The sequence below is a fragment of the Carlito syrichta genome, unplaced genomic scaffold, assembly GCF_000164805.1.
Source record: "Carlito syrichta isolate Samal-C Ts95f unplaced genomic scaffold, Tarsius_syrichta-2.0.1 Scaffold305239, whole genome shotgun sequence".
Lineage (NCBI taxonomy): Eukaryota > Metazoa > Chordata > Mammalia > Primates > Tarsiidae > Carlito > Carlito syrichta.
Window position 1 is genome coordinate 753,399 of NW_007249335.1, and position 23,530 is coordinate 776,928.

The following is a 23,530-nucleotide window of genomic DNA, read 5'->3' on the forward strand; positions in this document are numbered from 1 at the left end:
CACTTTTGAAATCCACTTTACTCTAGAGTAGAGAAAAAGAACACACAACAACAACAACAAAAGCTATTAACATTGAGCAATCCTTTCTTCCCTACTGCCTAGTCTGAAATTAGGTTATAACACAGCAATTGAATTACACTAATAAGTTGCCCAGACAGTAACCGGGAAGGCCATTCTCACTGAAGTCCAATGACAGGCAAAGAATAAGAGACGTATTTAAATCAAAAACAAAAAGAAAAAGAATTCATGGAAGAAGAGAGAAACAGAGGGAGAGGAACAAGAGGCGAGATACAGGAAAAGCCTCCAGAAGACTGAAGAAAGTTCTTACGATACAAAGAGATGCCCTCATCAGCCTATTTCCCAAACAGAACCTGGATTTCTTCATGGTAACCAAATGAAACACACAAAATGAAGGGCTCAGGGAAAAGGTTAATGGGAGTTCTTAAATATCAAATCATAACACATTTAAGATGATGTTTTGATGAATTAGGGATAAGTAAATCAATGACATGCAGGTAACATTTCCCTAGAAATTCACAGGAGTTTAATATGATAGGGGAAAGCGCCAGCAAAACATAATATGTGCTTTGCCAGTTTGAACAATGGCTGAAAACCATTCATTTGAGTGAAATTCCAAAGTTGTACATGGTCTGTCTCCCTGAGTGAGAGAAAAAGAGGGAGAATATCCATGAAACCATTGCTCAACAAATATTTTAAAGGGTATATAAAGGTATAATTAAGTTGCAATGAGAAAGCCACACCCAACTCTGAGATGTGAAATCAAGACTGACTTCTCAAGGATTTCACTGAGAATTCTTGGTTTCTTTTTTCTGGACCCTGCTCATGTATGATAGAGAATCTGGATTTTTTTTGTTGTTGTTGTTGTTTTGGCTTTTTTTCTTCTTCTTCTTCTTTTTTTTTTTTTTTGCTTTTCCTGTGCTCTTCCTTTTATGTAATCGATGTATCCAATTTGAGAATTTCGGGTCACTACTTTTTAAAAGTATGCACACACAGTAAATTATTTATTTACTTTAGGCAAAAACATTGTATTGTGTCTCTAAAGGCATCATCTTTTAGGTTTCAGCTTTATGTAATCAGTTCTAAAATAAACCATTTAAAAATGTTTTAAAACTATTAGTACTTTATAGGATGCACAAGTAACCTGGAGTTTTAAGGTGATTTTTTTCCTCCATTTGATTCTGCTCTTGATGAATTATGTTCACTGCAAGTTCACACACATGGTCAGCAGATCAAATATAGCAAGAAAGGCAGAACCAGTAAAGAAATAACTGGATACTGAGAAGAAAATGCAAGCAATGTGTTCCAAAGAGGAAAACGGTGCCACCTGAAAACAATGTTAAGAAAAGAAGAAAGAAATATCTATTTCTGTGGATAGTAGATAATTAAAGAGATTTTAAAAGGAAAGAGAGGCATAATTTGGGGGTAAAATTATGTAACCAAATGTGTCCTCATTCTGTACTTTTTAATAGAAGTCTTTGAAACAAACAAGATTACCAGCAAAGTACTGTGATCTATTAAAAGTTCAGAAAAAGTATAGCAGCTGCCTCATTATTAAATAGGAAAATAATTAAATGCTAAATCTGTTTGATAATTATAGTGGCCTAGGGTTGTAGTTTATAGAGGGATGATGCAAAGTTCTTAGAGGAAGGTCAGTCAGTCATACAGATGATTTCACAGGGTGATGCTACTTCAAAGGGATCGTTCCAGTTTAGGGTGGGGGCCTGCCTCGACTTTGGGGATCCAAAAAAAGTCATATTCATCAACAGAGCATAATGGGATATATTCTGATCGTGGCTTTTTAAGTCACCCTCTTTCTACATGAAAGGATCTATGAAGCTGAATTAGGATTCAGATGGTTGACAGTGAACACAGAATCAGAACAAAGGGAAATAACAATTACTTGTATTCATCAGTAGAGCAAGTGTTATAAGGCATAAGGGCTGTCGGTTTCTGGTGTTAAAAGCCAAATACTTCTCATCAAAATCTGGTAAAAGTCTCAGATTACGTTTATTTCCATCTACAAACTTGTATTTGTACAGAACTCTTTAGTGGACGGTGTAGATGAAAACCTATTGCTTGCAATTGTATCTGAAAATAACATAAAGCTTTCACATTAAAAATTGCAGTGTCAGTATATACTGTTAATAGGCTGGTCTTTCTGCCATGATTGTTATCATTAATCAAAGTTGTCCTCTGCTGCCCTGTCTTGTCTGTCGCCTCCAACGTAGGTTGATAAACAGGTGCTATCTGGGTATACCACTGCCATTCATTCTTCTCATCTGTATCTCAGCACGGATGTGTCTGCTGAGCACTTCCTCAATGCTAGTAGACTGGCTGGCATCCAATCTGAACAAATTGCTGATCTTTCCAGCCACTTAATGTTAAATAGGGCTTCTAAGGGACATTGGACAAATAGCTCAAGAAGTCAGATATAGCATCTAAAGATTGGTTGACATTTCTTAAGTATACATAGTTGGGAATTCTATTGCTTTAAAGAACTCCAATTTGCCCTAAAATTTGGCATGTTGAATCCTAAACTTAGACCTGAAGATACAAGTCATTTTGTAAATTACTAGAGGCAAGATCATTCAAGCCCTAGATGACCAGCTTGCTCAACTGTAATTTATAGATCATTATCCCTTCAGACCATGGGATTAACATCAAGTAGGAATAATTAATTGGAGTAATTAATTAAGTACCATATATAAAACCAAATGCAAAATGTATATTTTCTGCTTTCCTTAATACTTCTGTTATTCACTGTGTACCTTCAAGAATAACTGATACCTGGTGCCTAAAACATGGAGACATATTTCAAAGTATGATGACAGGGAATAGTAAAAGTAATTAATTCTACCTTATGGAAGCACTGCTTGTCAGCATGAGGCCTAAAACGATGCAGTGCATTCAGAGTAGGAAGCTTAGTTGGAGATTTTTATTCTAGGCCAAAGATGGCCTGAATCTCTGAGATGACTTGGAGAGGAGTATGATATCCAGTCCCCTTAAAAGAGAAACGAGAATATCTTAAATGTGAGCTCTCAGAGGTTGAAGCCTCAATAAAATTTAAATTGTCCTATTAATCTTTGCAATTCCATTGTGAGCAGAGCAGCTGGCATTTAAGGGAAAGGAGTGTTACTAATTTAAATCCTGTTGTAAGAATGAATGAGTGTATATCAAGTATGTAAGAAACAAAGGAGAGGAACGAACACCCAATCCCATAAATGAGAATATGTGCAGGTTTGTAGGACATGGATCTATTCCATGTAAAAATGTGCACGTAGACACATGTAGACATGTAAAGAAATGAATGGTAGTAGCAAATGTAGTAAGTAATAATAGATACCAGAAGGGTTATTTGCTTCTTATAATGACCTGGAAGGCAGCTCGGACTTTTGAAGGTGACATAGGAGAAGATAGTTTACTTATTATTCAGTTCTTCTTCCTTAGTTTTGCTGGGACCTCTATGTGGTCACTCCTGGAAACTCTGCTGCATTTACCCAAGAGCTTAGGAACTGGCTTAGCCATTGATAGCAATGATGTCACATTTATTGAGCCCTAGGATGAGAAATCCCGCCCTTGGCCTCAACCTCAAGTACCCTGGGAAACTTCCTGCAATGTCTGGAGAAGTATTGCTAATGTATGCAAGGAGAAACAATGTTATAGTATATAGCCGAAGCCTGCTTTGGCTCACTTCTTCCTGTGAGAGTATTAACTTTTTCCTTTCCCATTTTCTGTCTCCTTTTAGATAAATTTTCATCAATAATACATCTTTGTGAGTACCAAATGTCCACTTAGGGGTTTTTTAGTGAATATATTTTTTAAAAAGAAGGGGGACAATATTCTTAGCAGAGTTTTGTTTTTGGGTGTTTTTGTTTTTTGTTTGGTAAATAAATTCAAGTCTTTGGGAACTATTTCATTTTCATCAGAAGAAAGCTGAAATAAAATAATAAATTTTGTCTATGGTTACGCAACAAATTTTTTCAGTATACATTCCCAAATAAAAGGACCTCCTCTGTGGTGTTAATTGCTACTGAAAGCATTTTTCTTCCAAACATTTGTAGAAATCATTGATGCTTAGAGTTAAACACTAAATTTATTACATGGGTTTTAGGAGGTAGACAAATAAAATTCCCTGGCACCAAGAAAAGGGGACAGTATACATAGACTATTGTGGAAAAAGCAAATGATAAATGTATTCAAAAAAAATTTTTAAGGCACCATTGAATGCCATGGTTCTAAAAATTATCCAAGAAATCTTCCTTAGACTTTTTTTATAGATTTTTATAGTTTTGTGCAGAACATGCTGGAGTAAAATAACTTTTCTGGAAATGTAGATGAGGGAAAAATGCTCTGCTATGATGATCATAAATCAGCATCATTGCTATATTCATCATTCTTTAGTTAAAGTATATTTATCAAATATATTTTGAAAACGAAATACTTTTCTATGTAATAGGCACATAACAATGAACAAGGCAGAAAAGATCTCATCTATATAAGAGTGAGTCTTGTAAATGGGCAATTCTTTAATTGGTGATATTTTAGTGGTTTGAAACAACTCAGTCTCCCCCAAATATCTCTTCCTTTTACTTGTTGTATTGCAGAGGAATTTTTTGGCTTGTCCTGTTTCCCGTGAAGCTATAAACAAGCATGTAAATGTCCATTCATTTATTCATTTGTACAAACAACTTCATTATGTGATTATTGGTGCCAGGTAGGACTATAGGACAGGGGTCCCCAACCCCCAGCCCATGGACTGGCACTAGTTGGTGGCCTGTTCGAAACTGGACCACACAGCAGGAGGTGGGCGGCATGTGAGCCAATGAAGTTTCATCTGTATTTATAGTTACTCCCCATTGGTGCATTTCCACCTGAGCTCCGTCTTCTGTCAGATCAGCAGCGGCCTTGGATTCTCATAGGAGTGAGAACCCTATTGTGAACTGTTCATATGAGGGATCTAGGATGCATGCTTCATATAAGATTCTGATGCCTGATGATCTGAGGTGGTGTTGAGGGAGTGATGCTAGCATTGAGGAGCAGCTGTGGATGCAGATTAACATTAGCAGTGGGATCAGGTGCGGTGGCTCATGCCTATAAACCCAGCATTTTGGGAAGCCAAGATGAGAGGACTGCCTGAGTCCACTGGTTCGAGACCAGCCTGGGCAGCTTGATGAGACCTAGACTCTACAATAAATAAAAAAATTAGCTGGGCATGGTGGTGCATGTCTGTAGTTCCAGCTACTTAGAAGGCTGAGGCTGAAGGATCACTGGAGCCCAGAAGATCAAGGCTGCGGTGGCCGGGAGTGTGCCACTGCACTCCAGCCTGGGCAACAGAATGAGACTCCAATTCAAAAACAACAAAAAAATTAACAGTAAAGTTTGACTGCACAGAGACCATAATAAATCAATGGCTTGCAGACACAAAATCCTATCAAATCAAAATCCTATCAGTGAGTGGCAAGTGAGTTGATGTATTTTCATTGTACAGCTGCATCTGATGGGAGACTTTAAGTCAGAATCCAACACTTATTTTTGTCTGTGCGTGGTTCATCCATTATTTTATTTACCACTTCCATCCATGCCTCTTTCCAACACTGCACACTTGTCTCAATCACAGTTTCGATAAGCCCACAAGCTAACCTTACCCAAAATGAGTAAAACACAAATGTTACCGGAGAGCTTCTGTGAAAAGGAGGAAAGATCCAATCATAAGACAGCAGAAGATTCTAAGATTGCTGACAAAAAGAAAGTGGCATTTAAAAGAAAATACCTTGAGACCAACCTGGGCAATGTGGTGAGACCTTGTCTCTACAATAAGTTAAAAATGAGCTGGGCATAGTTCTAGCTACTTGGAAGGCTGAAGTTGAAGGATCGCCTGAGCCTGGCAGGTTGACGCTGGGTTAGCCTGAGCGTGCCACTGCACTCCAGTCTGAGTGACGGAGTGAGACTTTGACGCGGAAAAAAAAAAAAATACACACACACACACACATATGTATATGTGTATATATATCACACAAAACAAGCATTGTTGCCTTGTCAACATCAGTAGATTCATCAACCTAGATTTTGTACTATGACTCATTAATCCTCTCTAACAATTGTGCCTCAATATCCTCTTGCTATTTCATCAGTTCATCTTGTTATGGTGCTAGCCAAAAGAGGAACACATGCCACTTTTTGAACTGTAGTCTCTCCTAAAAGTTCACAACAAATGTCCATAGCAGTATGCAGAGTTAACTTTTCACCAATGGTAAAGGGCTTCTTAGCTTTAACAATGCGGTTAACCACTAAGAATGATGCTGTCATACTGACACCTTTGATGAAGCTATGGCCTTCCAAGTAACTGGAACTAGAGACGCATGCCACCACGCCCAGCTAATTTTTTGATTTATTGTAGAGATGAGGTCTCTCCAAGTTGCCCAGGCTGTTCTTAAACCCCTGGGCTCAGATAATCCTCTTACCTTGGCCTCCCAAAGTCCTGGGATTACAGGTATGAGCCACCATGCCCGGCCTGTGTGATATATTTTTCAGGAGGATGTGCATGAGGGTATGTGCATTTTTGTTGCCAACCAATACCACATCTGCAGAACTATTAAAGTCTCTGAATGATTATGTATCAGAAAAACTGAATTGGTTATTTTTTGTCAGTATATACATGGACGAAGTGGCTGCCATGACGAGGTGGTTTTGCTTCTGAATGTGAGGCTATGCTCCGTGTCATTCATAGGGAAATGCTAGCCAAAGACTGTCACCTAATTTAATAATGTTTTGCAGGATGTGATTAAAATTATCTATCACATTAAAGTGCGTGCCCTTAATTCGCATCTATTCACGGAGCTCTGTGAAGAGATGGATGCAGAGAACACATGTAATTCTTTTATACACAGAAGTGACGTGACTTTCTAAAGGTAAACAACTGGCCAGAGTTTTTGAGTATGAGAGCAGCGCCAGTGATTTCTTTAAGAAAAGTCATCACTGACAGCACATTTTAGTGACACAGAATAAGTTGCAAAACTTGCGTACTTGTGGGATATATTCAACCTGCTCAACAAACTCAATCAGTCACTTCAGGGGCAAATGACAACTTGGTTCAAGTTGGTAGATAAAATGGCTGCAATTAAAGCCCAACTGTAATTATGAAAGACAAGTGAGCAGTGGAATTTTTGACATGTTTGAAACATTAGCACAGATCTTGAAAGAGATTGAGTAGGGCCTTCTTTCTCCTGGCTGGTGCATGATCACCTATCTCAGCTTTCAGAAGCATTTGAGCACTGTTAACCAAACACAAAAGATCCCCAAACTGAGAAGGAATGATTCTGTGACCCATATGTAAATAAGCCAGGAGAATCGACTTTGTCTGTGCTAGAAGAGGATCAGCTGCTTGAGACTGCAAATGAAAGTGGCCTTAAAAGTATATTTCATACTTCTCGCTTTGTTTCTTTTGCTAAAGATTGTTTTGGCTATTCGTGGTCATTTGTGCTTCCATATGAATTTCTGTATTGTTGTTTCTAGGTCTGAGAAGAATGATGTTGGTAATTTAATGAGTATAGTGTTGAATCTATAGACTGCCTTTGGTAAGATGGACATCGTAATGATGTTGATGCTTTCAATTCATGAACTTGGAATATTTTTCCATTTATTTGTGTCATCTTTGACATCTTTGACCTAGGTTTTGTAGTTTTCACTGTAAAGATCTTCCAATTCTCTGGTTAGAAAGAGGTCAGCGTATTTCATTTGTGTGTGTGTGTGTGTGTGTGTGGCTATTGTGAATGGGATTGTGTCTTTTATTTGGTTCCCTGTTTATTGTTGTTGTGTAAGAACGTAACTGTCTTTTGCACGTTTATTTTGTACCATGAGACTTTGTCAAAGTCCTGTATCAGTACAAGGAAGTTTTTGAAAGATTCTCTTGGATTTAAGGCTACAATAATCGAAACAACCTGGTATTGGTACAAGAACAGGCATGCAGAACGATAGAGATTCTGGAAGCAAACTTCAATTTCTCAACCAACTCATCTTGGACAAAGCCTCCACCAACAACCACTGGGGAGAGAACTTATTCAGTAAATGAAGCTGGGAAAACTGACCTTGTGCAAAAGAATGAAATAGGATCCCTACTCATCACCAGACAAAAGAAAAATCAATTCCAAATGGAGTTGTAAAATGTCAAACCCCAAACTTTAAGAATCTTAGAAAATGCAGAGGACACCCTTGTGGAAATCAGAATAGGCAACCAACTCCTGATCAAAACCCTAAAAGCCCATGCCATAAGAGATAAGATAGATAAGTGGGACCTCATCAAACTGAAAAGCTTCTGCATAACAAAAAAAAAAACCATCAAGAGAGCAGGGAGACAGCTCACAGACTGGGAAAAAATATTTGTCAGTGACATATTAGACAAAGGCCTAACATCCAGAATCTACAAGGAACTTAAACATGCCAAAAGGGGGAAAAAGAAAACAGATCCATTAAAAAGTGGGCAAAAGACACGAATAGACACTTCTCAAAAGAAGACATATGGGCAGCCAAAAGACACATGGAAAACACTAATCATCAGAGAAATACAAATCCAAAACATATTTAGATACCACCTAATTCCAGTAAGAATAGTCATCATTAATAAAACAAAAACAACAGATGCTGGTGAGGATGCAGAGAAAAGGAAATGCTTCTACACTGTTGGAGGGAATGCAAACTAGTGCAAGCTCTATGGAAAACAGTATGTCAATTCCTAAAAGAACTAGAAATTGAACTTCCATACCACCCAGAAATCCCCCTTCTGGGAATATACCCAGAGGAACTTAAATAACTCTCCAAAAAAGATACCTGCACATGCATGTATATTGTATCACTATTTACAATAGCAAAACTTGGATCCAACCACACTGCCCATCCAAACTGGAATGGATTTTTAAAATGTGGTACATATACACGATGGAATATTATGCAGTCATAAAAAAGAACAAAATAATAGACTCTGCAGCAACTTGAATGGATTCAGTCTACACTACTCAGTGATGTATCACAGAAACAAAGAACTGAGTGCCATATGTTCTCACTCATAAGTGGACCCTGAACATTTACCATAATACTATAAGAAAGGGATTGGCTATAGCCGGAAACTGTCAGGGGAGGGCACATAACATTAATAAGGGTACCTATCTCAAACTAGGCAAAGTGGTGACCAAAGATAGACCGAAATTTTACCTCTACAATGACCACTTGTATACCTAATTTTGAATTGTACCCCACATTTTAAAAATAAAATAATAAATAAGAAAGAAAAATAAATAAATACTCAATTTTTTTATTTTAAAGATGTGGGGTACAATTCAGGATTAGATATACAAGTGGTCATTGGACAGGCAAAGTTTGGGCCTCCCATTGGTCTCCACTTTGCCTGGTTTGAGATCAGGTACCCTTATTGATGTTGTGTCCAACCCCCTACCCCACCCCAGCAGTATCCAGTATCCTGCTACTGTCAATTCCTTTCTTATAGTAAAAAATAAAAATTTAACATGGAAAAAAAAGTATGCTTGCGACAACTTCAAATATCCATACATTCTGGATTCAAGGCAAAGTGGAACATCCTGATATTGTCAAAAAAGCACTGAAAAACCTGCTTCCATTTCCAATATCCTATCTTTGTGAAGCCAGTTTTCTTCAGTGACAGCAACAAAAACGAGATTACAGAGTAGACTGGACATAAGCAAAACACTTTGGATGTCACTGTCTTCTATCACTCCCAGATGGGACCATCTAGTTGCGGGAAAACAAGCTCAGGGCTCCCACTGGTTCTTCATTATGGTGAATTGTATAATTAATCATATATCACAATGTAATAATAATAGAAATAAAGTACACAATAAATGTAATGCACTTGAATTATCCCGAAACCATCTCACTCACCCCGCCCCCATCTGTGGAAAAATTTACTTCCACAAAACCAGTCCCTGATTCCCAAAAGATTGGGTACCACTGCTCCAGGAGCTGGGAATTCAAGTGTAAAAGATACAAGGGGTTGCAGAGTGGCGGGGAGGGGTTTGTTTTTCCTTAATATGTTCATAGCACAAATACCAGCAGAAGCAAATAAGCAGACAGTTACAACATAGTTTGATAAGTGCTCTCACAGTGATAATGGTGAAATGAAAATGAGGATTCAGGTTTGCCTACAAGAGATGGCAAAGGAATCATGGAGAGACACAGTAATAAAACATATACTAATTAATTAATGAAGTCAGGGTCTCATTACGTTATGCAGGCTGGTCTCTAACTCCTGATCTTAAGGGGTCCTCCCACCTTAGCCTCCCAAGTAGCTGGGACTACAGGAGCTTGGAACTAAACCTGGCTTTACAAATTGAATTTTAAGTAGATTTCATGTATATTGGAGTTTGTGAGATGAAGAAATGATTGAGATGGAGTATCGCAGTCAAGGAGAAAGCATATGGGGTGGTATGAAGGGAGTGAGGTCCTCTGATATTAGTCAAGTTAGGGGAAAAGGTATTGACAATTTACTAAGCATGAAAGATGGAGAGCAGGCTACAGATTTGGGATGGGGCATGTGTGGCAGACAGCTGAGGGTAGAATTAGGGTACTTAGTAATTAAAACATCCGGGATAGACTTTGCAGTGTGTCAACACATTGCAGTTTGCATTGTGCCTTTGTTTTGCCTAAAACTCCACAAACACCTCTGTGGAATTACAATGAGCTGCTGAATTTCCTTTAAGATACTTGTAGCTGTATTAGCAAAGAAAGCCATTGCAGTACATAAGAAACAGGAAAAGGCAATAGAGACACATCATGGAAAAAGACAATGAGTCAGTGCTGCTACGGTGTCTCTTGGTAACTGAGTTACCTGCATTAAATGTTGTTGTTTTAAATGCCCTTCTATGATTCAGCTGGCTCAGTTATTTGGTTCCGTTGAACTCTTCCTTTTTCCTGGCCTCAGCAGGTACATGAGGAAGTTAAAAAGAAAGAACTTTTCCAAGACAATTGGTAAAATCAGAGGAGGCATTACATTAGTCTTTGTTTTTTACCATTTTTAATCAATTTTTAAAGCAAATTACTTCAATGCCCACAAAGAGAAGTGAGTAAAAGGTGTATCACTATCTAACAAATTAGTCACACTTCTCTGCATAATCTGTCTTTTAGATATTTAACAGTTTATAATGACTATGATCTTGCAGGCACTTCCCATAAGCTATGTGTGCATTATTAATGAAGTTCTATGACTGGAAACTTCAAATGACTCTTGAAAAACGTAAGTTCATTCAAACTAACAATGCATAGAAGTTTGTCGCAGTTTTAACATATGCATTCTTCTTGCAGATGGTTGAAAAAGAAGGTTATCTTCAAAAAGCTAAAATTGCAGATGGAGGAAAGAAACTAAGGTAATAAACAGTTTTAACTCACTTTTATATAACTACACTAGCTCCTCATATCCTCAACTTGCGTCACTGCTATTGTTTGAGAAACAAGACCCTATGGAGCCAGACTAGAATAGTCCCCTCTGCTACCTCTACAATCAGTATTATTTTTAATATAATTATAGTTTTTAAAGAAAGGCGCTACATCTATATCATTGCACAGAACATATAAATTCTTCTTGTCCTCCTGTGACTTGAAGTCTTAAAAAATAGTAAAAAAATAAGGTAATGGATCTTGATTTCTGGGATTAACAGATTAGGGAAGGAGTGGATTCATTTGCAATATATAAAAGTCTCCCTATAATATATTAGGAGAATTATTTTTTGAAGGATAGAGGATTTAAACTATATTTGTAGCTCAAAACAGAAGCTGAGAAAATAAAAAGAAACAAAATTATGAGTACATGTGAGAGAAATTTCAAAAGTTAACAAGAATTTCTCAAAACAGCAAAAACCTTGAAGAAAAAAAAATATTGATAGAAAGGTGGAGAAAGATGCTAGTTATATTTAGAAACAATCATCTCCATTTTAGAATTTTACTATTTCTCACAATGGTTCTATTACATACTTAGATTTGTGCTGGGTGATATACAAGCTTCAATGTATGTAGAAAATGCTCAAATTGGAAGACAAGGCATTTACTTATGCGTGTATTACTAACAGTTGAAATCATATAGGATAAATGTACCAATTAGCTACACAATGGGACACCTGTTAATTGAATAATACAATTCATTACTAGGATGACATTCTGGCTAATACTGGAAAATAAAGTGTGCTTCGTTTGAAGGCCATAATGGATTTTGTATATATTTATTTAAACAAGATGAAACTGACAGAAAAATCATTCATAATTCCACTACATAAATTAGCTATTTGAATTTTAAATAACCAGCTCTATTTTCTGCCCATATTGTGTCTGATTTTGGGACCGCAAGCAGGGCCTCGAATCATCTCCTGGACTGTTTCTCTTGAGTGGCCCTGTTGCATCCCTCCCTTGAAAGATTCAGCAGCAAGGCACAGGAGACAAGATCAAGTGCAAGGTTGCTTTCAGAGACTTGACTAGTCCCCACCCCAGTGGAGAACCTGGCTTAGTGAGTCAGGTTCTGAAAGGGCAACAGGAGGGAGCTTTTTACTTCAGCCCAACCTGAGTGCCCTCCTTTCCCTCAGACCTCTTCCTGACCTTATCACCTCAGGAAGTAGTGTGGAGAGTACAGCGATGAGTTTCCTCAAGATAAGTAAGTCATGATCCTTTCTCACCTCACCAACCATGTGGAAAAAAGTCCCGCCAAATTTAACTGTTAGCCACTTCAGCACTTTGCTGGGACTCGGTAGGAGAAAGGAAGTGACAGCATTGGTCAGTCTCATCCTCCAGCCTTATGCAAGGAAGGGGGAAAGATTCTGAAAGAAGGAATTCCAACAAAGCAAGATGTTGCCCTACTATTCAGGTTTATAAAGAATCCTTGCCCATAATCCATCCATAAACCAACATTATAACATCCAGAAGGTGGTGTCAAGAGGAAGCAGAAGGGCAGAACAGGGCCTTCTCCTAGCCAACTCACGTGGATACATTTTTAGGTTATTTCAATCAGTCTGTATACCATTGTGTATTTGTAAAGTAACTTGTGTTACTTTAATGTGTCTGCATACTATTTTTGTGCTATAATTAAACTCATATAAACATTTATTTATACTCTATTATCTCAATCAGTTTGCATACTCTTATTTATTCCTTCAGCTTTTTAAATGTAAAGTTATTACAGTTTTTCATTTACAGTTATATAAATTTTAGTTTTCCTTTTTTTGTTGTTTTTTTGTTACTCTAGGTACACAAAATTGAGTTGACTATACCCTTTAGTTTGTGGCCTTGTGGGCAAGACCCCTAGGTGGTTTTATTTTACTCATAGTATCTAATCCTCACTTTAATCCCTGTAGACATTCATTTTAATGTGTTTCATGTGTGTTCATCATCAAATCCACTCTCCATATATTTGTGTACTTGGCTACATGTGTGGCATTAAAAAAATTAGTGTATAGTTGTGTGTATATGAATATATTCTACATAGCACAAGCACTTTGTGTTATAAACCATATTACGTTTCTTCTACTTTTATTCAATATTATTGTTTAAACATCTGTCTATCGTGCTATATAGACATGAATCTCTCTTTGAAAAAAAAGAATACAAAAATTCAGTAAGCCTAATAAATGAGGAATGTCCTGACAATATATACTGAGCCTACACCCTTGTGATATATAATATTCATTTGTCTAAGGTACATATAAAACATTAACAAATCCAGACCACATTCTTGTTATTGAGATCACATAATATCATCAAGTCCTGTAAAGAGAAAAACTATACACATAATGCATTAAAATAGTAATATAAACTTTTAAAACATACCATATTTTGTAAGGTAGCAGCAGAATATTTAAATGACAATTAGACAACAGTCTCTCACCAAATTGGCACATATCTACTGACATTAAAAAATGGGGACTCCAATACACAATAAAAAATTATTTTGAGGAAAAACTTATGCCTCGTAAGTTTGCATGCAGGTTGCATGCAGGTGAAGTTTGGGCTTCTAGCTAGCCCTCTCTTCCCTAGATAGTGGGCCTGGTACCCAATATGTTGCCACATGCCCTTCTCCTTCTCCCTTCCTCCCCTCCATCTTTTAGCAGTGTCCAGCATCTGCAAATCTCACCCTTGTGCTCATGTAACCAATGACCAGAGCCCGCTTATGAGTGAGAACATGTGGTATTAAGTTATTTGTTTCTGTGATAGTTCACTTAGTATGATGGTCTCCAGCTGCATCCAAGTTGCTGTGAAGACCATGATTTTGTTCTTCTTTATGGCTGCATAATATTCCATCACATATATGTACCACATTTTCTTTATCTAATACACTTTGGATAGGCATCTGGGTTGGTTATATGTTTTTGCTGTTATGAATAGTGCTGCAATAACCATGTGTGTGCAGGTGTCTTTTTAGTAGACGAATTCATGTTCCTCTGGGTATATTCCCAAAAGAGAGATTGCTGGATTGTAGGGAAGTTCAATTTTTAGTTCTGTGAGAAATTGCCACGCTGCTTTCCACAAAAGCTGGATTAAGCTTAAATTCCCACCAACAGTGCAGAAGTCTTCCCTTTTCTCTGCAGCCACGCCAACACCTGTTGTTTTTTGACTTTTTCACGGTAATCATCCTTACCTGTGTTAGGTGGTACCTCATTGTAGTTTTGATTTGCATTTCTCTGATGATTAGTTAGGCTGGGCATTTTTTCACATGTTTGTTGGCTGCCTGTATGTCTTCATCCTGAGAAATTCACCCTTAGGCAGTTTTATCCTTGGCGACCATAACAGAATGTGCTTAAACCTAGATGGTAAGCTTACAATTCACGTAGGCTATATTGTACAGCCTATTGTTCCTAGGCTACAAACCTGTACAGCATGTTACTGTACTGAATACTGTAGACAACTGTAATGCAATGGTATTTGTGTATCTAAGCATATCCAAATATGTGCCATGATGTTATAATGAATATGATGTCACTAGGCAAAATAAGTTTCAGTTCCATTATAATCTTATAGGACCACAATCTATATATGTGCTCCATTGTTGACCAGAATGTCATTATGTGGTGCATAAATATATTTAAAACTAGTTCATTTCTTCCATTTGCTGCCCATTTTACCACTGTGTCATGCACAACAGTGACATTTTTGACAATAATGACCCACATATACAACTGTGGTCCCAAAAGATTGTAGTACTCATTTTACTGTACCTTTTCTATGTTTAGAAATGTTTAGATGCATTAATACTTACCATTGTATCATAACTGCCTACAGTATTCAGTACAGTAACATATTAGACAGGTTTGTAGCCTAGGATTAAAACTACCCAGACTATGTAAGTTTTTAGCAAGTATGTAGTAGGCTATGCTATCCAGGTTTGTGTAAGTGCATTTTATGTTGTTCACACAATGACTCATTTCTCAAAATGTATCCCCATTGTTAACCAAAGCTTGACTATATATGACATTTTACAAACCCAATCTCCCAGATGTGGACATATAAGATGCCTCTAACTTCTTCCATTCCAAACAACATTTCACATCTATGTTGCTTCGGAACCTGTTAGGGATTCTCTCAGGGGAATATAGCAAATGGTGCAAGATTGCCTGGTGGTAAGTCATACACTTTTGTAAATCCACTGAGTGACATTACCAGACTTTCTCCTGAATTAGTGTACTAATTCATACCAGTTCACTGTTGCTATACATAAGGGCCTCTATTCCCATAATCTTGTCAGCATTCAGCATTGTCTAACTCTCTAAATTTTGCCAAATTGATGACCATCAAATGTTACCTCAATGTTGTTTCTATTTGAATTCCATCGATTGGTATTGAAGTTGAGCATCACGTTATCTATTTAGAGTCATTCGGATTCTACATTCCAAGAATTTCCTATTCATAAACTTTGACTATTTCCTATTGAAACTCTATTGAGTTTCTTCCTTTTTAAAAAATATACTTTGAAAGAACTCGTAAGGTATTGGAGATAATAATACTTTGTCAATCTTAGCTGCTGTAACTATCTTCAAGATTGAGAGGTTTTTGTTTTTATTATAAATACTTTACAAGTTGAACACTGTTTATATAATCACTGTGTTTAATAACATATGATAACTCACCATGTTGATGCACTGTAACATACCAAATCATTCCTACCCTCCTTTTATATTTTATGCTCACTTTTATACTGCAAAAGCTGTAATTGTAGTAACCTTCCTACTGCTTGTCAATTTTTCTTCTATATTTTCTAAAGATAAATGTGAAGACTGGGTTACTTGATCAAATTGCACAATCATTTTTAATGAATTCTGTTATGTTTTACCATATTGCTTGCCCAAAGATTCAGTATGCTTTTATCACTAGCCACAAAAAATGGTCAGTTTAGTTATAACCTTGAAAAATTGTGCAGTTTTTTTTTTTTTTTTTGAGTTGGAGTCTCACTCTGTCGCCCAGACTGGAGTGCAGTGGCCGCTCCCGGCCACCGCAGCCTCGGCCTGCTGGGCTCCAGTGATCCTTCCGCCTCAGCCTTCCAAGTAGCTGGAACTACAGGCACGCACTACCATGCCCGGCTCATTTTTGATTTATTGTAGAGATGAGGTCTCGCCAAGTTGCCCAGGCGGGTCTCGAACCCCGCGGGCTCAGGCAATCCACTCACCGCAGCCTCCCAAAGGCGCGGGATTACAGGCTGAGCCACCGAACCCGGCTAATTGTGTAGTTTTTATTCCATTGATAATTTAACTAATAAATGTTATACCATACCTGCAATAGCTTGAATTTCATATGTAAAATTTATTTTGATAGACTTTGTCCTGGTTATCAAAAATCTTTATATCTTTTTATAACTTTTAATGTTAGTAATATTAATTGATACTTACTCTGTTAAGAAAGTAGTGAAAAGCATTACCTAAAATACTAAAATATAGGTTCTATTATTACTTCATGCAGTACAAATGGAGAAACTTGGTCATTTCTATTAACCTCTTCCTTCTCCCAAATCATATGTACATATACTTAATATCACAGAATCTAGCTCTGTCTTCTGTTTGAAACATTTTTGTTTTATTTTTCTTGATTTAAGCTGTTTGAGGCCAAGGAGCAAAAACTTTCCTTTTATTTTATGCCATCAACAGTATCAAGGACTTTGATTGTCACTGAATAAATATTACTTTATTAACTTCTATAAAGTCAACTACTCACAGATCCATTCTAGATCATTTATACTTAGTATTTCTTCCTAGTTTCCTTCTTCCCACCCTTCTTTTTCTTTTTATTTGTCTTTATTTCTCTCTTTCATGTATTTGCTCTCTCTCCAAGAAAAGTTTGACCTATCTCTGAAAATGACAGGAAAGGGTAAAACAAACAAGTCATCAGCTATAACTTACATTAATAAAAGGCCATACATTTAGTCTTATTTTGAAATGAAATTATACACATTTCCCCAGTGATACGCTGAAATGCTTGAAAGAGGAATACATTCAGCATTCAGTTTTAATCTCTAATTGTGAACCTTGAGAAAACACCTCAGCTTCTCTGGTGAAGCTTAGGAATTTCTTCATTTGGGGAATTCCATTCCCAAAATTATAAGTATCCGTGGCCTCTCTGACACTCTATGACACCCTAGTAAAAAGTTGTTTTCAATGCTTAAATTTACAAAAAGCACCTGATGGCATGTTTATGCTATTTCAACGAGCTTGCCCTTGCTTCTCTCTCTGCACCCAGGCCTTCCCCTTTGTCGGCTCCTTTGTGGCTCTGTACATCTTAGAGAGTCTCGCTCTCCTATACTCTTTAGATGGACATGGAAAAAATATTTGGGGATGAAAATACAGACAAAGATGGATATGAACAGAAATGCAGAAAAATATAGTGAATGGTTATATCTACTAAAGTTTGCTCTCATGCTAGGAACTAGAGATAGTAGACCTTTGCTTTTGTCGTTTTTGTTTGTTTTAACAATTGGTATTAAGAATGATGTTCCTTTAGACTGTAATACTAAGGTACCTTCCTAATGTGAACATATTTTTTTCTTAAGTACTTTCTGCTCAGGATAGCAATAAATCCTTTTAAGCTGAATCTGTCTTTCTCTATTTTCTTGCAACACTGACAGAGATGTATGTTTTTACACTTCAGTGTCTCTTTGACCTACCTTTTAGCAGCCATAAATTACAAGAAGCTTAGACTATGAGAGGGAAGAAATAAGTTCCTAGACCTACGAGTTTGAGAACGAGTCTGAAATTTAACAATGTCTAAGTGATTTTGTGGTAAATCAGTCAGGAGTGCTGGAATAAATCACTTTGACTCCCATCCCTGGTACAGAATCAAGTCAAATTCAGCGTGACCAGGTAACAAAGGCAGATGGTCCAAAAAAGAAAGCCTGAGATTTGTGAAGTAACCTCATGTGTTATTTTCCTCTGACTTTTTGGTCTGTAGCTCTGTTACTACCCAAAGAAGGCATATGAGACATGAGTGTAGATTATAAAGCTTTAGTGCTTAGAGCAAATTTATGTGTTCAAACAAACAGATTCTTATGATGGTAATGAATATTTTAAGGGCCATTTTCCATCAAGCATTCGCCAGATAAAGATTACAAAGTTGCTGTTATTATGTGCTGCCATCCGGTGTCCATTTTGTAGAATGGCAAGCTGATGGCTGTATTTGATTTTTTTTTCTTTCTTTCTTTCTTTGGTTTGGGGTGTTTTTTGGTTGGTTTTGGTGGTGGTTTTGGAGGTGTTTTTCGCATTTTCCAACTTCACAATTCAGGATTTGTTTTAGGACGTGTGAAGTGTTTCATTTGAATAAAATATCCCACCTATTGCTTATATTGTACTTAATTGCCCTTATAGAAATTTAGTTCTCTATACTCCTAACTGTAGTTGTCATCTTTCTTTCCTGTTAGATATAATTTGTTTGTGTGTGTCAAAAAATAAAATAATATAAATACCTGCATTTCTTGCCCCAGGATTTGTTTCCTGCACTGAATCACTAGCATCAGTCCCTCACCTGATTTTTCCTGTAAATCTGTGTGATGACCAGAGACTGCCTCACTTATTCTTGGCAATTTGGACTTACTGAAGTTAGATATTTCCTGAGCTGTGTGTCTTATTTACTCTTTAAGCCTATCCAACAGCTTAGTTTTTATCCCTCTGTGTGGAAAATAGAAAAACATGCTCTTGAAGTTATAATGAAATGTGGAGGCACTAATTTATTTGATGGATGGATTTACCTACCGACCATCATGGTAGGGATGGAAGGCAGGGATAAAAAGGCTTCCAAGTCAGTATTACAGGATAGCCTAGGTCAGGCTAAGATGTGGCTTTTCTCCAAGGAGAAAGGTTCTAGTAGTTCTTTAACAAGAGTTCTGTATCTCCCTCTCTTAGCTGCTATCATGAGGCTCTGCATAGACATACTCACTTTGACTGAAGCAAGCGCTTCATACCACCTGCTCTCAAGAACATTGAGACACTAGAATGAGCATGGGCTTCAAGATCCAGGATACTTGGCCTGAATCCCATCCCTATGACTTTTTTGCCCTTGGTTAGGATACAGCCTCACTAAGCTTCAGTATTCTTTTCTGAAATATGGGGATATTATCCACTCCTATAGTTATTTGGAGGATTTGTTTATTTCCATGTATGTTGTCTGTCTTCCTGTAGTATGAAATAATATTTCTAAGGTCTTTTAAAATTTTCCTTTGTATATTAAGTCCTTAGAATTGTGTTTGGCATGTGGTAAATGTACAACAGATACTCCCAGTAATTAAATTACATGAGGCATATAAAATACCAGGTGACATACCTGATACAGATTGGGGGCCAATGCAAACTCATATTATTGACTAAGGTTTGAGAATTCAGGGAGAACTCCAGAGGAAGCTCAAGCATCAACTACAAGAATTTGAATTAGAAAAAATTATCCTAAATAAAAAATGTTGGATAGTTAAGAAAATAGAGCCGGGCTTGGTGGCTCAGCCTGTAATCCCGTGCCTTTGGGAGGCTGAGGTGAGTGGATTGCCTGAGCCCGGGGGTTCGAGACCCGCCTGGGCAGCGAGACCTCATCTCTACAATAAATCAAAAAATCAACCGGGCGTGGTAGCGCATGCCTGTAATTCCGGCTACTCGGAAGGCTGAGGCGGAAGGATCGCCGGAGCCCAGCAGGCCGAGGCTGCGGTGGCCGGGAGCGGCCACTGCACTCCAGTCTGGGTGATCGAGTGAGACTTCAACTCAAAAAAAAAAGAAAAAAGAAAATAGAATTTCCATATCAAACCACTAAGAAGAGAAGTGAACAACAGCAAATGCAAAGCAAAAAAATCTAGATGTGTGACCCTCCTGAAATATGAAAACTCATGTATACTTTTTTATTCAATAAAAACCTCTAATTATCACCTACTGAATGTCCCATACTGTGCCCAGTCCTGGAAAATATCTAAGAGAATAAAAATGGTGTCCATCTCCTTGGGGGAGCCAGGCCTGTAAAGGGACTTTCTATTCTGAAAACTGCTCCATCCTAGAAAAATCTATTTTAAAAGTTTCATCAGAAACTGCTAGACTCACCTGTGCTGGCTAAGCCCTTTAAGCTTGTAGGTATGATTTCCTGAGGTGTCACCTAATATGTTGAACAGCAGTCATCTGCTCATTTAGTTTCATATGGAAAATATTAAAGACTTAAGCCAGGGCAAAACCTTGCCATTTGACCCTTTTCACAATCTCCCCAGAGCTCACACTACCTTACAAAAGGTACAAGAGGCTCACTGTGGTGGAGTAACTAGGTGAGAAAGCTACTCCAGTGATAGTCTGAGAACTATGGTCAACACAACGGGTCAAACACATAAGAATGGGGGATGGACTGAACAGATATTATATGAAGTGTGACTATTAAGTTCGCAAACTCATCCTAGAAAAAAGTGTTAACATATCTCATAGCTGAATATCACTACAGTCACATTTAAAGTACTCCCCTTGGGAAATTGTACATCAATGTCAGCACCTAGTCCACCTGTCAAAGCAATTTTGGAACTCTTTTTCTGGAATGGCCATCAGAGCTGTCATCATATTATCCTTGATGTCCTGAATATCATCAAAATGTCTTTTTTTCAATATTTCCTTTATCTTTAGGTAATGAAAAAAGTCACTGGGGGCCAGATTAGGTGAGTAGGGAGGGTGTTCCAATAGAGTTATTTTTTTACTGGCTAAAAACTTCCTCACACAGTGCTGTGTGAGGTGGTGCATTGTCGTGATGCAAGTACTACTTTGGGACCATTTTTGCACACACCTTTCTCATGCCAAGATCTTTTGCTAAAATTTTCCTAACTGTTTCTCTGTCAATGCTTATTTGTTCTGCTATGCTTCTCACAGCAGACAATTTTGATGCACAATTTGAGAAGTTTTTGCAATGTTTTTGTCAGCTCTGCCCATTACTGGCCGTCCTGACTTCTCTTTTTCAGTGACGTTTTCTGTCCCCTCAGATAAACGTGTAATCCATTTGTGCACTGCCATTTTCTTCATGGATTATCCCCACAAACTTGAACTAACATAACCCTATTCCGCTTCCTCTCTTGCCAATTTTAGCAAGAAATTTAATGTCTATTCATTGTTCTAACTCAAGCTCCAACATTCTCACAACAGCACATGAAAACATGCAACAATAATGAATGCCATTCAGCAAGACAGCACCACACACCGACACGAGCAAAACTGTGAGACACTGATATACCAAGGTTATAAAACCTTATTGAATTGTTTGTACAGTGCTGCCAATGTAAGAGCACGATGGCAAGTTCGTGAGCTTAATTGTCAGGCCTTGTAAGGACACCGGTCAAGTTTCTAGAGTACTTAGTTCAGAGAGGAAAGTTCAGACTTGTCATAGATTGAAAATTGTTTCCCTTAGGTGAAACCTCAGCTACCCCTGAACTAGAGGCTTTTAACTCTCTTTTTCATTTTATGTTGCCCACTAAGTGCAGATGAATCTGCTCATCAAGTATCAGAATAATCCCCATCAGGAAAAAGACAGAGGTGCCACCCAGGTAGGAGCACACATCTGCTCCTGGTTTCTTGTAAGGAGTTGAACTGGGTATCATCTTATTCCTTTGAATCAGTGCAACTTCTAGTGTAAGAGAGTTTGGGATTGATGAGACTTTGCCCAATCTCTCTGATAAGGATCAGATAAAATAGTTAATAACAGAGCTTAGATGACTGATATATTGTGACAGGCTGTGCACAATAGCTTTTATGATTTGAGGATTTCAACTAAAACTGTGATGAAAATTGATATTGACAATATTCTTACCTAAGGTAGTAAGTATTGCTTAATCTTTAAAAAACTCCAGTGTAAAGTAATAAAAAAAATTATGGTTTTTGGAGTCAGAGGAACTGGGTTTGACTTTAAACTAAGCATATGACCTTAAGTAAGTTACCTCAACTCTCTGAGCTCATTTTCTGTATTAGTAAATATAATCCTTAATGCCTTCATCTTTTTTATGTGTGAGAAGCTAAACCCATGTTAGATGATCAAATTTATACTAGGTACTCAAAATAATTTATGCTAATTATTATTTTGAAGGAAATCACAGGGAACAATTAAAATGAAAGAGAAGCATCTAAAACGTTGCCAGCAGCATTAGATTTTTCATTTTTGAAATGAAATTATTCTCAAGCAGTAGAAATCAACACATAGAAGAAAACTCTTCACTTTTATTCTACTAATACAATAAAGATGGTGTCTGTGGTTTATAAGTTCAAAACAGAATAGCACAGTATGTAAGTGCAGAGCAACTCGTATGACTAAAGTTCCAAGAACTGGAGTTCTTACCCTCTTCAACTCCTTCATCTGATTCACCTAACGGGGACACAGTTCACAGCAGTTCCAAGTCGTTATAGAGAACAATGAGAAAATAGAATTTCAAGCAACTTCAGTTCTAACCAGTTCCAGTTCCAAGTTTAAGGAAGGGGAGAATTTTGCCAGCAAGTTCTATAAACGATCAACATCTGAAACAGATTCAAATCCGAACCATTTATCCAGGACTTACTATAGATAGGACGCAAATAAGGTATAGAATCTCCTTGCCAGAAGATGAAAAATATAGTGGGAAATATAACAGGCAGGTTAAATATGGATTTGTCATGTGTGAGTGTGTTCCATACTCACCACATATGGTCAAAATAAGGGTGGTGATAAAATGTGCCCAGACTAGACCAGCGATCCTTCCAGTAACGTTTTTCTTTTTCTTGTTTGGGACCATTCAGTATCATGACCCGCATAGCAAGAAGGTTATGGCTGCTTCAATTCACCTTTCTGCTGCTGGCACTAAGGCAATGTGGTTTTCTTTTTTCATCTTTTCATCATTTAGTTAGAAAATTGACTATTTAAAAACAAGTGGGTCCAAGAACACAGTGTTTGTATGTTGGAAAATATGCATTGTGTTTCTTGTGTGTCTGTTTATTCTGTTCTTTTTTAACACAATGGTGTATCATTAAGAAAGCTTCAGGCATGTAAGATAACCCAATTATTTTTG

At 37.4% G+C, this 23,530-nt stretch overlaps 1 protein-coding gene across 1 annotated transcript in view; it reads left to right on the top strand.

The window, feature by feature from the left end:
* ARHGAP15 (Rho GTPase activating protein 15) overlaps nt 1–23,530 on the top strand; it is a 424,379-nt gene that overhangs the window by 82,562 nt on the left and 318,287 nt on the right. Inside the window, exon 4 of the mRNA XM_008061399.2 lies at nt 11,347–11,408. Within this exon, the coding sequence (XP_008059590.1) occupies nt 11,347–11,408 (62 nt within the window). The remainder of the gene's footprint in view (nt 1–11,346; nt 11,409–23,530) is intronic.